The following is a 15661-nucleotide window of genomic DNA, read 5'->3' on the forward strand; positions in this document are numbered from 1 at the left end:
AAAGATCTGATCTGGAGGGGATACAGCAGACAGCTCTGCTTGTTGGTTCAGGCCAAGATGCTTGAAAGAGATACTTGTGGAGAAATATCCAAGCATTACAGCCACACACAGGAAAAAGATCAGCATCCACTCTCTCTACCTGGCCAAATGAAGTAGCACTGAGCAGCAAACTCCAGCACTGAACCCCTGTTCTGAAAAACTGAAGAGTTTACCCTCAATAAGGTAACAGGGTGATGGGACAATACTTAAGTCACATGCCTCTCCCCTCATCACATTTATTGCTTACTCTGTAGTGATCAGCTCTTGGGTACTGATATATTTATGTACTTTCTGGAAGGTTATTGATTACATGATTAGTTTAACTTTTAAAGATTTCTTTAGCCTACAACTATGTGATTATGTTTAACAGCCTACTCTCATAGTCCTTAGGCTATACTTGCCTCAGTGCTAACATTTCAGCTATGTGTAAAGTTAATCACAAGAAATGCATGCGTATAGAACCAAGAGGCCTCATTAAATTAAAACAAAACGTTAAGGAGTCAAGGACTGAGAGATTAATGAGTACAGAGAAGATATCTTAACCTTGAGAATAGAAACATCCTAGCAGGAGTGCTCAAACAGGATAAGAAAGAATCACTTGGCTGTACAACAGAAGGGGCAAACATCCAAGCAGAAGAAACTATGTTCAGGAGACCCATGACCATAAGAGGGAAAAAGGAGTAGGGGGCTAACTCCCCAAACGACCACTGATGACCACCTGAGACCCCCGTGCATGCATAGTGTAGTTTTGCAACGCCAGCATTATGTAAACGTAGTAGATAGGCAGGAAGGAGGAGATTTCTTGGAAAATGTGTGAATATTCATGTCTTTAAGGTATATAAAGGATGAACTTTTGTTTCATGGCACGCACGTTAGGTGGAACGATCCCCTGTGCATCTAGCGCTGCAATAAAGAATGCCTGCCTTCTAAAACCTCAAACTAAGTGTTAGATGGTTTTCTTATTGACTTTTTTTGGTAACAGTACAGAACCAGCTGATACTGGGTAACTGTCTGTTTTGGTATAGATTCCACTAGAATCCATGTAGGAAGCATGAACACATGGCAAGTAAGAACAGAAACAAAAAACAAAGGCGTGGGGTGCCTATTTGTTACTGTGTATAGCTTCACAAACTGACTCAAAGCCTTGCCTATGAGAATTAAGATGGTGCTAAATTCTAGCTAGATGCTTCACTTGTGTCTCTGTTGGCATATTCATGGCATCACGGAATCCAATGTTTCCTATTTCACTGGAAAATGGAATTGTTGCATAAAACATAAAACAAAAAGATATCCCATGCCATGTACTCCCTGGCATATAGAAACGTGGTGAGATCTAACCAAGGAAGCTTTGAAGAAAGCTGTGGACAAGTACAGTGATGCATGAGCATGCAGCCTTTGCGAGCAGTAAGCAAAGCTGCCAAGTGGATTCAGTCCCCTCAGGCTTGTATCCAGAAGTTACCAGAAATTCAGTATGCTTTACTCACAGGAAAACAGAAGGCTATTGACTCTGTGGCATTAAATGGAGAACCAGGGGTAACTATCACTCTCTTCACATTCTTTCAGAGCTCTGAAAATTAAAAAAAAAAAAAATCTTCTCTCCACTGCAGTTTTCCTCCTTCCCATACAGTTATCACTTTCAAAAACATTTCAGTTGCTATGTTATTTTGTATCCTTATTCTTGATTTGCACACCTGTTACACAGCAGAGTTTAATTCAGCAAGAGGTAATCTATTTTTTAAGTCTTTTCATCAATTACTTGTTTCTCAACCTCTACATTCAATGCCTTGGAAAATACCTTCATTGCATACATACAAGCTGGCAAATCTAAGGATGCAAAGAAAGCGAATAGACAATCCTAGCAGGATAGCAGGGAGCTAATGAAGACAGAAGCACAGACAGATACTTGACCATGAGAAAATAGTTAATTAATCTCTCACATTGAGCTTACATTTCTGAGAATGAGGCTCATCAGGGGAAGAAAAGGACCTCCTCTACAATTCTGAGAATGTAATTTCAGGCCTACTGGTATCCCTACACACCTAGGTACTTAAGACACATGTTAACTAGTCTGGGATACACAGAAGTAGTTTACCACTGAAGTGTTACACATGGTCCATACAGGTAGAAAAGAATGGAAATATAGAGGCACAACCTCGATTGTTACATAGGATCTGAAAATCACAACCTCCACTGCAGCATACTCTGAAACAATGAGAGCAGAAGAGATTCAGAGTGTGACTCAAGAAATGGTGCAAAAGAAGAGAATATCCTAGTAAAATTTCTTTTCCTATAAGGACTTTATAGGAAGAACAAGCATGAGCTAAATCAAGCTGCTGATATTTGAAAGTTAAATTAAAAAGAGGCAGGTTTTGAAACAAAGGGTATTTATATACAAAGGATATATATATTACCAAAATTATCAGAGGGATGGCACACCTCTCTTACAAAGACAGGCTGAGAGAGTTGGGGTTGTTCAGCCTGGAGAAAAAAAAAAGACTCTAGGGAGACCTTATTGAAGCTTTCCAGTACTTGAAGAGTGAAAGTATAAGATACAAGATAATGTAAGAAAGCTGGAGAAGGAATTTTTAGCAGGGCTTGTTGCAATAGGACAAAGGGTAATGGCTTTAAACTGAGAAAGAGTAGATTTAGATTAGGTACAAGGAAGAAATTCTTTACTATGTGGGTGGTGAAGCACTGGAACAGATTACCCAGAGAAGTTATGGATGCCCCATCCCTGGAAGTGTTCAAGGTCAGGTTGGATGGGGCTTCAAGCAACCTGGTCTGGTTGAAGATGCCCCTGCTCATTGCAGAGGCATTGGCCTAGATGACCTTTAAAGGTCCCTTCCAACCCAAATCATTCTATCATTCTATATTGGTTGTCTGCTAAATCCCAGAGACTCCAGCAAGATTTCTTTTTCCCTCACATGTTTGCAAAGGTACCTTTCATGCCCTTGGCAAAGCATTATTCAATCTTTCTAAACTACCATGCAGTAGTTCTAGTCAGATTACCAGAAAACAGATTACTGTTTTCATGTGAGTATGACTACTGATATCTAAGAAATTTTTTCCCCTTTTTATTAGCTTCTCTTCCATTCGCCTTCAATCATTACGTTTTTCCTCAGTCACTCCTGCCCAGAAAACAGCTTTATCCTGTTTTTCTAATATGGTAAGATCTCAGTGAAGCCTACAGCATGTACATACGCATATACTCAGAACGACAGAGCTCGCTCTTACTTCCCCACTCCCCACAGTTTTGAAGAAGCACCTTTTTCTAAAGCAAAAAGAAGTTGATGCTTTACAATTATTTCTGCAATAACTACGAACAGCATCTTTCATAGCCACTTCAAGCAGATACTTAAGTTAGAGAGGAACTTTTCTCCTGAAGATCTCAGTGTGCCACCTGCTCCCCCCAAAACAGGGGCTCCCAGGAAAGGCCTCACATAAAAGCACTACCCTGTTTTAGTCTATGAAGCAGGTCAGTATTTTCGCAGCAGTCTCTATCCACCCCGAGCCACCGGCAGCTTCCCAGGCCGTCCTCTGAGGGCAGGCATCTCCCACCGTTCCTGCCCTGCTCCCTGTCCCTGCAACGGGCGCCAGGAGAGACCCGAGAGCGCCCCAACACCCTCCCAGGGCACAGCCCTGTGAGCTCCAAACACCCGCCTTTAGGAGGCCGCTACACCGCGCATGCGCGGCACCGCCCACCCGTGAGGCTATTTCCGGTTCTCGGCAGGTGCTTCCGGGTTACGCGCCGGGTTCCAGTGGCGGGGCGCTCCGGCGGGTGGCGGATCCCCTCCTGCCTCCTGGTGCCGCTCTGCGCCGCCCGGGTTCTGCTTGTAAGTGCTGCGGGCTCTGCTGGGGGTGAGTAGGGCCGGGTGGGGCTCCGCCGCCGGCCGTGCGGGGTGCAGCGGTGCCCGCAGGCCCCTGGGCGGTGGGAAGGGGGAGGCCGCTGTGCCCGGGGCCGCCCAGGGGTGGTGGGGAGAAGCGCCGCGCTGGCGGGGCGGAGACTGTCCGGCAGTAGGTCTCTTCCTCTAACAATGCAGACTCATCAGCTGCCCGCCCAAGTACCACCAGCCGAAAATCCGCGGTCGTTATGGCCCCTGTTCGCGAGTCGTGCCTCTGCCTCTTGGAGGGCATCACCATGTTCTCTGGGTAGAGGCGTTAAAGCTTTATGAGGCTGCCCTAAAGCCGCGGGATCTCCTTCTGGTGGCCTGTTTTTCTGTCCTCCTCGAGGAAATGTGTTAACCTTTTCGGTACCTGTGGAATAGCATTTCCCCTGCAAAGGTAAGTTTGACTTGTCATAGTTTTTCTGTCCGAGGAGAGGAAGCAGTATAATCAGAAAAAGGTAGTGTTACCCTGTTAAGCACTGTTACAGTTTAATTCGTATTTATTCTAAAACTGATCTCTCATTTTGGGTCAACTAAGAGTAGCGTGTGCTCATGGTGGTTTGGCACGTAGCTGGCCTTAGGCTTCTGACAGCTATATTGCTTTCTGGCACGCTCAGACCTGGGAAGAAAAGAATAATACAGTGCAAACTGGCTAAACAGCCTCAGTCTTTATGATAATTACCTCATTCTGTTAAGCAGAAGGTTATAGAAGAATGAGTTTTACTTAAATGCAAGAGATGCTTACGTACTTTTAACAGCCAAACTTGTCTTCTAGATATTAATCTTAATTGTTGATATAGTTGTACTCAAAATCAGAGCCTTTAAAGAGTGACTGACTGACCTCTGTTTAAAGTTATGTTGAAAAGAAAAAATGTGACCTAATAGGTATTTTTCCTGTGAATTGTAAAGATTTCAAAGATCTCTAATGCTTCAGCATTTTTTTGCAGATTAATAAGCTTATGGGAGCATGGTTATGGAGCTAAAATGAGAGTGAAAGGAGTTTTAATTGTTTACTTCCAAGTATGTATTTTAAATATAGAAGCATGCAGTTATTCTGGGCTTTGCTTTTGAAATTTTAGGCATTCAGCTGGTCATAAGAAACAGGAGTTACTCTGTTTACTTGTTTGCTTTTATTTCAAGCTGAGTATTTTCTTCTTTCTAAGAGTAACAACTAATTACAAGATTGAACTGCAAAATGGCTCGTTCTCATTTTATTTCAGCTTTTTTCTACAAGTTACTTTAAATTAGTTTGTGAACTTTAAGTACTTTGACTGTAATCTATCAGTTGGATTCTGTAGCTTTTTCTGATTATCTCAGCAGTCCAGCTTGAACTAGGACTGCAAGAGTGTGATATGCTTATGCAAGTAAAATACCCTTTATTTAGCACTATATATTATCAGCATGAAAAAGTAATTTTTTATCTCTTCTGTAATATAAGAGTTTTACAGCTATTCATATGGTGCTTATTTTTAAAACTTTGATATTTTCTCCAGGTTTAAGTTTATTTTATCATACAAGTTCCTCACTGCCATAATGAGGCTAGTAATTCTTGAAGATTATGATCAGGCTAGTGAATGGGCAGCAAAATACATCTGTAATCGTATTATCCAATTCAAGCCAAGTCAAGGAAGATATTTCACGCTTGGTCTACCAACAGGCAAGTTTTATTCAAAGCCTATGTAAATTACTAAACCTGGAACTATGTTTGTATCATTGCTAATAGATACAGTATTTAAAAGAATATAAATATATTTTGGTAATACTCCAACATATGTCTATTTAAGTAGAAATTTTGTGTACAAAGTTGTGATAAAGTTTGAGAAGCTGAGAAATACTGACTGAGAAGTAACAGATTTCTTTTATGCTGAAAAGCACTGTAGCAAAATCTGACTGTCAAGAGATTTCAATACACTGAAAATGCTGTGCAGATACATAGAACAGTAAAAAAACTTTATTTAACAGGGAGTACACCGTTGGGATGCTACAAAAAGCTGATAGAGTATCACAAGAATGGAGATCTGTCATTCAAGTATGTAAAGACTTTCAACATGGATGAATATGTAGGTAAGGTGTGCTAATTGAGAACATGATACTGATAATTTTTTTCGTTTATTAAAACTGTTAAATATTTGACAAAGCACAAGATCAGTCTAGTATGTTTGTACTTCTAAGGTAGACTTATGTACATGGAGTCGTCTTAAGCATTTTTCTCTATTCCTTTATCCACAAAAATGCAAATAATAAACTAGTCCAGGTGGATCCTGGGCTAAACTCAGTGCTTGTAAATTAATTTACTTCTGTAGAAAGCATGTTGTCACATAGTGTTGTGACTGCGTTTCTTTTGAAGACTTTACACTCCCTGTGATAGGATGTATGTGAAGGAAATGTAAACCATTTACCTTGTGCATGCCAACAGGGATTTTTTTCTTAAAATAATTTCAAATACGGCTTTATCTGACTTCTTTCTTAGGCTTGTCTTGCATGCCCTACATTGGTTATACATAGACTAGAATTAAGGCAGTTTGCTTAAATATTGTAATATGTTAATTTCCCTCTAAATGATTTCAGGGCTTCCCAGAAATCATCCAGAAAGCTATCATTCCTATATGTGGAATAACTTCTTTAAACATATTGACATAGATCCAAATAATGCTCATATCCTTGATGGGAATGCTCCAGACTTACAGGCGGAATGTGATGCATTTGAAAAGAAAATTGAAGAAGCAGGGGGGATTGATCTGTTTGTTGGAGGTATGAGGAAATTCTCTGTGGTTAGTTATGATTCAAACAAATATACTGACTCTTTAATCACTATTTTCACAACTTGCCTAACCCACTTGCTTTTTCAATTATGATGTAAGAAAGTTCTGTGACTGTCAAAGAATCAGTATCAAAACAGAATGGTTGGTGTCCAAGCTTCTAGTAACTTAATTTCAAGTAAGTTTTGAATGCATTTTATTGAAAATGGGGAACCAAGATGAAAGAATGAGTCCTAAAACTTTTTTATTGATTTAAAATGTTTGAGGATATCTGTTAACTCGCAGGTCTGGAATGATTTACTTTTTTTAACTTTGAAAAGGCATTGGTCCAGATGGCCACATTGCATTCAATGAACCCGGATCAAGTTTGTCTTCAAGAACAAGATTAAAGACTTTAGCAATGGACACCATTCTGGCAAATGCTAAATACTTTGATGGAGACTTATCTAAAGTACCAACTATGGCGCTAACAGTTGGTGTGGGTACAGTGATGGATGCTAGAGAAGTAAGAACTCATTTAGTTCTAGTTGCATGTGTCTGTCTTCAAGACTAGTTGGTACTGATACTGGGGTTGAAAGTAAAGAGACCTTTCTTTTGCAGGTGATGATTCTTATAACAGGTGCACATAAGGCTTTTGCATTGTACAAAGCAATCGAAGAAGGAGTCAATCATATGTGGACAGTTTCTGCTTTCCAGCAACACCCTCGTACTATCTTTGTGTGTGATGAAGATGCTACTTTAGAACTGAGAGTTAAAACTGTGAAGTACTTTAAAGGTGAGCACTGAATCAGAGGTTACACATAGTTAAAAAACCACAAATTTTAAATGATACTGATTAAAGTCTGAGCCTTCCAACACCTTACAGTAGCCATTGTATAATGTTATCGATTCAAACTACTTAATGTTAACATTATTTCTTGTGAATGGAAAAGTGCTAGGAGGCATAACTTGTGTTTGTCACATTCCTGACAAATCTACTTTGGAAAAATACTTCCTCTGCTTCCAATTTGAAATGATGGTTTAGTAATTTTCATCTGTATGTAAAAGCAGCAGTCAGGTGTTCCAGAATACTTGTCTTAAATATACTGGAAAGTTTCACTTAAACTTGATACATCTATTAATCCTCATATTTTCATGCTGCTTTTGCTATGTGCTGTAATGTGCTGTCTAGTAAACTTGAAATGTGTGATACAGACTTTGAAGCCACCTGAGGACATTTTTCATACAGTGCAATTAGCATAACAATCTATACTGACCTTTATTACCTGCAGCCTTTTACTGAGCTTTTCATATTTGTAGTAGGTGTACTGAGGCAACCTTAAACGGGGGTTTTTTGATTGTCATTGAGAGTTCCTAGATGTGAATTCTGTTTCACTGAAACGGTAGAAGCTGAGAAAAGTAGTTTTCTAACTATTGCACAGAATAGAAAACTATTGTTTTCTCCTTACTGTTTGCACAGCAAATGCAATTGTGTAAATTAGTCACCTTTCTTCCTAGCATGGATATTTGTAGTAGTGAGGCATCTGAGATCAAGATTGTAATTTATGAAATTACTTTTTTAGAGCATTATACTACCAGTGTCCATATATGTGTTAGACTGAAATTCTGGCATTAATGTGATATTTATCCTGATACCATGTGTGACCACATTGTTAATTTTAGATTTTTTTCGGTATGCTGGTCTCTGCTGTGTATTGAGGGGGTGGAGTGTGTTAGTCTTTTTCCGTATCACACTGCTAGGTAGTACATACTGTTGTTTTCAAAGATTAACGGCTTGGAGAAATTTTAAACTTTATCCTGTATTTCATATAAACAAAAGCTTTGCTTAGGAAAGATGTAAGCCCAATGTAGAATTCCTGGGTATGAATGACACTGAACATTGCTTTAAAAAAGCAAGGGCTGCAGTATATGAGTGTGTGCTGTTGTGTCACAACTGTATTTAATTACCCTGTAATACAGAGCAATAGAATTCTTAAAGATTGCTTACTTCAAACTTGCTTTACTTTACCTATTCTCAAATCAGATTTTCCCCTTTTAAGATGGAGAAGAAATCAATGTTGGTCAAATTTGGCATGATTTCTGAATCTTGATCTGCAGGTTAGACTTCTTTGGAAGCTGGGTAGTTCTTAATGACTGCTAATTACGGCAGCTATTTACTGCCATTTTTCACCATTTAAAAAAATCTCAAGGTACTATATGAAACTTCAAATCTTGTTGATAATCAAGTACCACAGTGGCTGGTAACTAGAATAACCCTTACTCCCCTTCACTTTTTCTAACTTCCTGAAAATCTATTAGAGGTTAAAAATACCAAGTGTACTTAAATATTCTAATTGAAAAAGGGAAGGGTAACTTGCAGAATAAAGCAGAAAATGACTTTGGAATTTATGAATTAATCTGCAGATAAGTTACTTCAGGATAGTTTTTCCATACTTGTGCATGTTCTTAAAACTCTATGCAGAAATCTGTTTATTCAAAGTGTACTTGAATATACAGTGAGACTTTCCTTTGAAATAATTGTTTTGGCATCTATCAAGAAAGGACTCTGCATAGCTTTAAAAAAAAAAGCTTTTGTTTCTGTTTTTCCTGAAGTCATTTCACTGACAGGATTTAAATATCCTTCATTAAATATGGCAGAGGCAATACTTCGTAAGCATTTTTCATGCCTTTAGGAAATCAGTAATTACCTCCTTTTCATTTCCTTTTTTTGGAAGAAAAAAACATTGGTAGGAAGTGAAATGCTTTAAAGTTCAAAACATGGTTCTGGTTTAAGTAGTGTGCACAGCTGTTAGTCTTGCAGTACAAATGGCTTTGGTATCAAATGTGTACTTAATATTTTGTCACTTGCTGTTAAACTCATGAAAAATATTAGATTTGCTCTTTGCTATGTACATCAGCCCAATAGTTATCTTCCATGAAATCTAAAACTCTTCTTTTAGTTATGTTGCCTTCTAAGGTATTGGGGGTTTTTTGCACAAATATCTGAAGCTAAGTCATTACCTCTAGAGGTAGAATGAGCTGGGTTCTTGAGCCAGTTATAGGTGTGTTGGCTGTTCAGTATGGCTGAATGTGTCACTAAGTGGAGAAGGAAGTAGTAACATCTGCATTTTATATTAAATAATCACACCCTGATTAGAAATAGATGCTGCATAAAATGCCTTTTGTTGTGGTTGCCTACAGTAATAGCATCAGATTGTATAGTTACTCAAGTTTGATGTTGCTGTGGTGACACTAAGTTTGCCACCAGATGCATTATGTAGCAAAGGTATCTGAATATTCTTTGCCATAGATAATCACTAAAACGTGCACTACTGTCAGGCTTCTTCCATGGTTTTTACTTTTAATGTTGCATATTACTTAAGTTTGTAATTTTCAAAGTTAGTATTTAGTTTGGTGCTAAAATGGACTTTTACTTTGCAGATTGTGAACACGGATCAGTTACTCTTAGTCCTTAAGGTGAAATGAGGTTAAAAACATACCAGTGACAATGTCATACAGAGCTAGATGTAGGTAACAGTTTTACTGAGTTGTAACAAAGCAAGCAGTGCCTTTTTTTTTTATTGTTCTTCTCAGCACTTTTGAAAATTAAAAGTATCTGAATAGGAAAAAAATACTTCTCTAATCACAAGTGTGGATGACTTGTATATGACCGAAAAAAGCCCAGCTAGAATAGAAAACAGTTGAACTAATGTTCTGAATCTGCATTAACAGTCTGGATACTTTTAGTTTGGTTTTGCCTGTCTAGGACCACAAGTACGCTATTAATTACAAAGACAGTAATACCACAATACTAAACATTGCAATGCAAGCATCTGATTTTTATGACAAAATTGTGGTATGAAGGAATTTTATGTTGCTGTTATGCAGCTTTTAATACAAAGGAAGGATGGGTGGTTCTCATGCATTTAGTTCATTTGGAAGTATTCCAGATAGACTTTTTGCTGGGTCTGTTATCAGGGAACTGTCTCATCCCTCTCACTTTATACTAAAGATGTCAATAGTATTCAAGTGATACAGGAATATATATGCTGATTTTAACTTCTAACTTCTGATTTTAAACTACTTTAAATAGCAATTATTCTCTTCAGTGAACTATTTAAAATGTATACTTTGATGCAAACTCCAAATAAAAATGTGGAAAGAAAGACACGTTGAAAAAGTATAACTAATGTAAAGCTGGCATTATTGCTTTCCCCCCAAGGTTTAATGCATGTGCACAATAAGCTTGTGGACCCACTGTACAGTATGAAAGAAAACTGAAAGAAGAATTGAAGAGGAACTCCATGTGGGTCAACAGCAAGAGTTTTAGGTAGCAGATGAGTTCACTGCTATGCAATATGCTGAAAACTGTTTCAAATGGGGAATCCTAGGTACTGTATTTTTTAAAAGGTCCAATATCTGTACATTCACATTCCATTTGTTTGCTGTGTTGTGCATTTTGCTTTAACATTTGGAGCTCTGTTTTTGGCTGGTACATAACTAAATAGAACAGAACAAACCTGTGGGAGACTGCATGTTATGTAGGGGGGGAAAAGCAGAGCACTTATTCTAGCACAGCAATGTAATGCATCTGCCTTGGGTTAGAGAAAATATTTTATTTCCAGGAATTTGTAGGTTTTGGCTTGATTAGCGTAACTACATCTTGCATTTGTGTCTCTAGGCAGAATGGTTTTCGTCTTTGTCAATACTATGGACTTGTAATAGTTTGTACAATTTCTACTATGAAATATTCTGTTTACATATATCTAATGTACACTGAGCTTTTGCACTTGGTTGCCTTAAATTTATCTTAAACAGTTTTTGGGCATCTCAAGTCCTGCTGTACAATTCAGGCAAATAAAAATACAAAAACAGTGCCTAAAAATGCACCAAATTCTTGAAAGTTGTAACTTATTCCACAGATAAAAATATTAAACTTCTGCCATAGCACTTTTTCCTCTCATGTATTTCAAATTACTTTAGGATTTTTATATTTTTGGTAATTGAGCTTTATACATAAGGAAAAATCTAAATGTTCCTTTCTGGAGGTACCTGTTTAATTGTACCATTGATGTTACTATTAAATGCCTGAAAAGAAGTTAACTTACAGGAATACGATGTCTGCAAGTTTAATCCATGATCATTTGAAGTCAACTGTTAATTACTTTGCAATAGTTACCTCTCATTGTATCATTATAAACATTGAGCTGTTACAAGGAATGTTATTTCCTACTTTGAATATAAGTAAAACTTAAATATAAATCTGTAATTTCAAAATCATCTTGTTTCTAATATAAATACTTAAGCGTTTCATTGAGAGGTTAGGTATTTTGTGCTGCCTTCCACCTAAGGAGGAAATTAAGAGCTTATTTAGAATGTTGGGGGGATTTTTGGGGGGGTGGGTTGGGGAGAACTGTGCTGCTGTGTAAAATAGTCACTGGGAGAAAGTGCAACAAAGTAGAACTTCTACAATTTAACTTTTCACCTACATAGATGATGGCCAGGTAGCTGCATCCACAGGGGCATTACTAGCAGAGATAATGTGATTATGCTAGTTGGTGCTTGTCAGGCTGCACCTGGAGTACTGTGTCCAGTTCTGGTCCCCACAATTCAAGAAGGATGTGGACAGACTGGACAGGGCCCAAAGGAGGGCCATAAAGATGATCAAAGAGCTGGAGAACCTGCTGTATGAGGAGTTAGGTCTTTTCTCCCTGGAGAAAGCTTGGGGGGACCTCATCACAATATTCCAGTATTTAAAGGGTGACTACAAAGAGGATGGAGACTCTCTTTTCACAGGGAACCATGTGGAGAAAGCAAGGGGCAACAGATATGAGTTATACTGGGAAAGGTTTCATTGCAATATAAGAAATGATTTTTTTTTAATTGTAAGAATCATTCACTAGAACAACCACCCCAAGGGATGTGGTAGAGTCCCCCTATTGCTGGAGGTTTTCAAGATGTGCTTGGACAAGGCGCTCAGCTCACCTTTCCAATAAAAAGAGTTGGACGAGGTGGTCTTTTAAGGTCCTTTCAAACATGGACTGTTTATACCCTTCTATGAAATCAGAAAAGGATGGAAGAGTCTGTCTGAAGCAGTGTAGGAAGACAGGCCTAGTGTTCTAGTTCTTAACAGCTTGAACAAGCACAGATTTAAAACAGGCTCTCAGGTTTAATACTCAACTGTTGCACTTGTGTTTTTGAAGCATAATGCAACATTGAAGGGGGAAAGTTTAAATGACTGCTTCAGGAGAATGCTATTACAAATAGCATATGACCCACAAAATGCAGTTAGGCTTGCCATCCTTAGTCATCACAGCTAAGTAAAAGCTTTGCTTTATAAAATAAACACTTATATTACAAAAACTGTCAGACTAAAAATAATCTTGAATTTAGGTTACTATTGTAGCAATTCAACCATGTTTTTATCTTAATGATCATGATAGATCTTGTGGCAAAATTGGGAATTCTATTGAAACAATAGAGTTGAATTTCAAGAATGAGTGGAAATCCATAGCTTCTTTATCTACTTCTAAAAGCTTTTCTTCTTTGCAACTCATTTTTTTCTTCATTCCACAGCACCTTTCAGTCCTCTGCTTCTCTTGCCAACCTCACCAACTCAAGCCTTCTCTTGTGTTCTTTCAAGACATCTGAGACCACAGAATTAGCATTTCTTCTCCCTTTACAACCATTGGAACTCCTGTGAAACATAGGCCAGTTTGGTACAGTAGTACCAGTACTTGTCTGAGTGGGTGTAAGACTGTTTCTGCCCCTTTTCATGAATAGTCTTCAGTTGTTCTCTGAGTAGCTTCTGTTGTTTAAAGTTTTTTCTAAGTTACAGATTCTACTGGATGTAGAATTCTACTCTAGGCCTTGTAAATTCCTTACTTTTTTTATACTACTACTGTTTCTACCATTTTAGTCCTTAAGATACTTCCAATTACTTATGAAATACCAATTCTTCAATGACATTACCTTCCAAAATGGTCAGCTACTAAAACCCTGTAAGTTCATTAAGCTTTAACTGTTACCCTCCACTCTCTTATTAAAATCAAAATGGCAAGGCAAGCATTTTCAAGTTCAGCAAGTCTTAACTTATGGGTTCCTGGGTAAATGAGTAATTTCAAACTTAGCCTGGCACATCATCTAGCATTTTGTTCTCCTTTTTCTCAGGAAGATTTTAAAATAAGTTTCAAAGGGAGGGGGGAAGGGAAGAAGAAAAAAGTAGTATGTAACTAGAAAGAATCAAGTAATTTTGTGTCTAAAACTACTATTTCATTTACTGTTCTAACAGTAACAGTACTAACAGTTCATTTAGAGCAAGGACTTTCAAAACTGAGATTGTGTATATGTACTCTCAGAAGGACAAATTTGTATTTTTTTCTGCTTCAGATGACTATAATAAGGGTAAAAGACTGAGTTGTTCTAGTCTCATTCTCAAGGCACCTTTATTCCTGCATGTAACTTTAATTAGGTAACATATTTGATGTGCCATCATCAGCACCTTCATGAAAGACTTACTACTTGGATAAGCTCTGGCTTACCTTTAGCTTCTGCCTTATTCCTCAGTAGAGAGCCAGTACTTTCTCTTTTAGGTCTATTTAACAGGGAAAAAAAATAATCTTGCTTTAGTTCCTTTGCTTTTAGCACATTATTGTATCTGTACTTTCTTAAAGGTATCTCTGTACTTCCTTAAATGCTATCCTTCACGATGGCATTCCTGCTAGGTTTTTTTATGGGAGGAATAATAATGATGCTAATGATAGAGAGCCTTTATCCACAGCATTTTTCCTTTGTTTTCTCAGTACAGCTGAAACAGCTTCAAATAATTAAAAAATAAACAAAAAAACCCACAAAGCAACCCACAAAGCACTGAAGTATCAGAATTCCCTCCCTCCTTTTTCTGTAGACTCTGAGAGCAATATAGGTTGAAAGGGACCTCTGAAAGTACCCAGTTCAATTCCATGCCTGAAAGGATTTTCCCAATTCATCCTTGTACTCATCTTGTGGTAAAAGAAAGAACTAACTAACTTATGATTAATCAATCTCAAATTGTAGTTACAAGCCTAAATTTAAGAGCAGCCCTTCCTGGTGTTTGAGTACTTCAGTAGGTATTACTAAATATATTTTAGAGAATAAATTGTTAGTACCAAGAAATGAAGAGCCAAGTTAGTTCCTGAAGATCTAAAAAATAAAAGCAGCTTAAAAGCTTTTGGAGGTAGGCAGGCAGTTATGAACACAGTATATAGCATGGTCATTAGCTTGTGTTAATGATTGCTTTGTAATACTCTTCCAAAAGTAACAGCTTTCATTAAGCACACTTAACTACAGCTTTCAAGTGAGAACTCACTGACAAACTTTAGGATGTGAACAATATAAATAAAAGTTCAGCAAGTACACCAAGACATGTTCTAACCCCACCTTCATGCCAGAGGAATTCTTTAAGGCCTGAATTGGTCTTACTGGTGGAAGAGATACATATCTTGAGTTTTAATATATTAAAACTTAGGATTTCTTTGGAGATTAGCAAAGCTAGGCTGTATTCATGGTAGATGACACACTTTAACAAGTTTAAAATAAATGACATTAAAAAAAATCATGAATGGTTTTTCTTGATGTGATTTCCCAATATCATCATGATTTCCTAACAACAGCAACTTTAGAAAGTAAAACAGGAAGTAGCTTGATATTTTTATGGCAACAGTTCAGACTTTTTTTTTAAAGTATTGTTTTTCTATATATACCTTTCAGTCATTTTTATAAACTTTTGGCCACGTTGTTCCTGTTCTCTCACACAAAGACTTGCAAAGCAAAAATAAAGCATAATTATTTGAAATTTTAAGTGTTAAAAGTATGGAAACAATTAAATACAATGAAAACCAATACAATGAAAACTTTTACATTCAAATTAAATAACTTTAATTTCATAATCACAAGTGTCTGTACATTTTAAGTAAATAGTCCTTTCAAGTTATGTTCCCACATATATTTAATTTATATCAT

At 37.5% G+C, this 15661-nt stretch overlaps 1 protein-coding gene across 1 annotated transcript; it reads left to right on the top strand.

Annotated features, from left to right (window-relative positions):
- Positions 1 to 5456: 5456 nt before the first annotated feature.
- On the top strand, positions 5457 to 10942 carry GNPDA2 (glucosamine-6-phosphate deaminase 2; the record flags this gene model as incomplete). The annotated part of the gene is made up of 6 exons (XM_081999731.1): positions 5457 to 5584; positions 5890 to 5987; positions 6492 to 6674; positions 7003 to 7187; positions 7283 to 7457; positions 10884 to 10942. 6 exons carry the CDS (start codon positions 5457 to 5459, stop codon positions 10940 to 10942), a joined length of 828 nt encoding a protein of 275 aa, XP_081855857.1.
- Between the last annotated feature and the right edge of the window lie 4719 nt (positions 10943 to 15661).

Source organism: Phaethon aethereus (genome assembly GCF_964289735.1).
Source record: "Phaethon aethereus genome assembly, chromosome: 4".
NCBI classification, from domain to species: Eukaryota; Metazoa; Chordata; class Aves; order Phaethontiformes; family Phaethontidae; genus Phaethon; species Phaethon aethereus.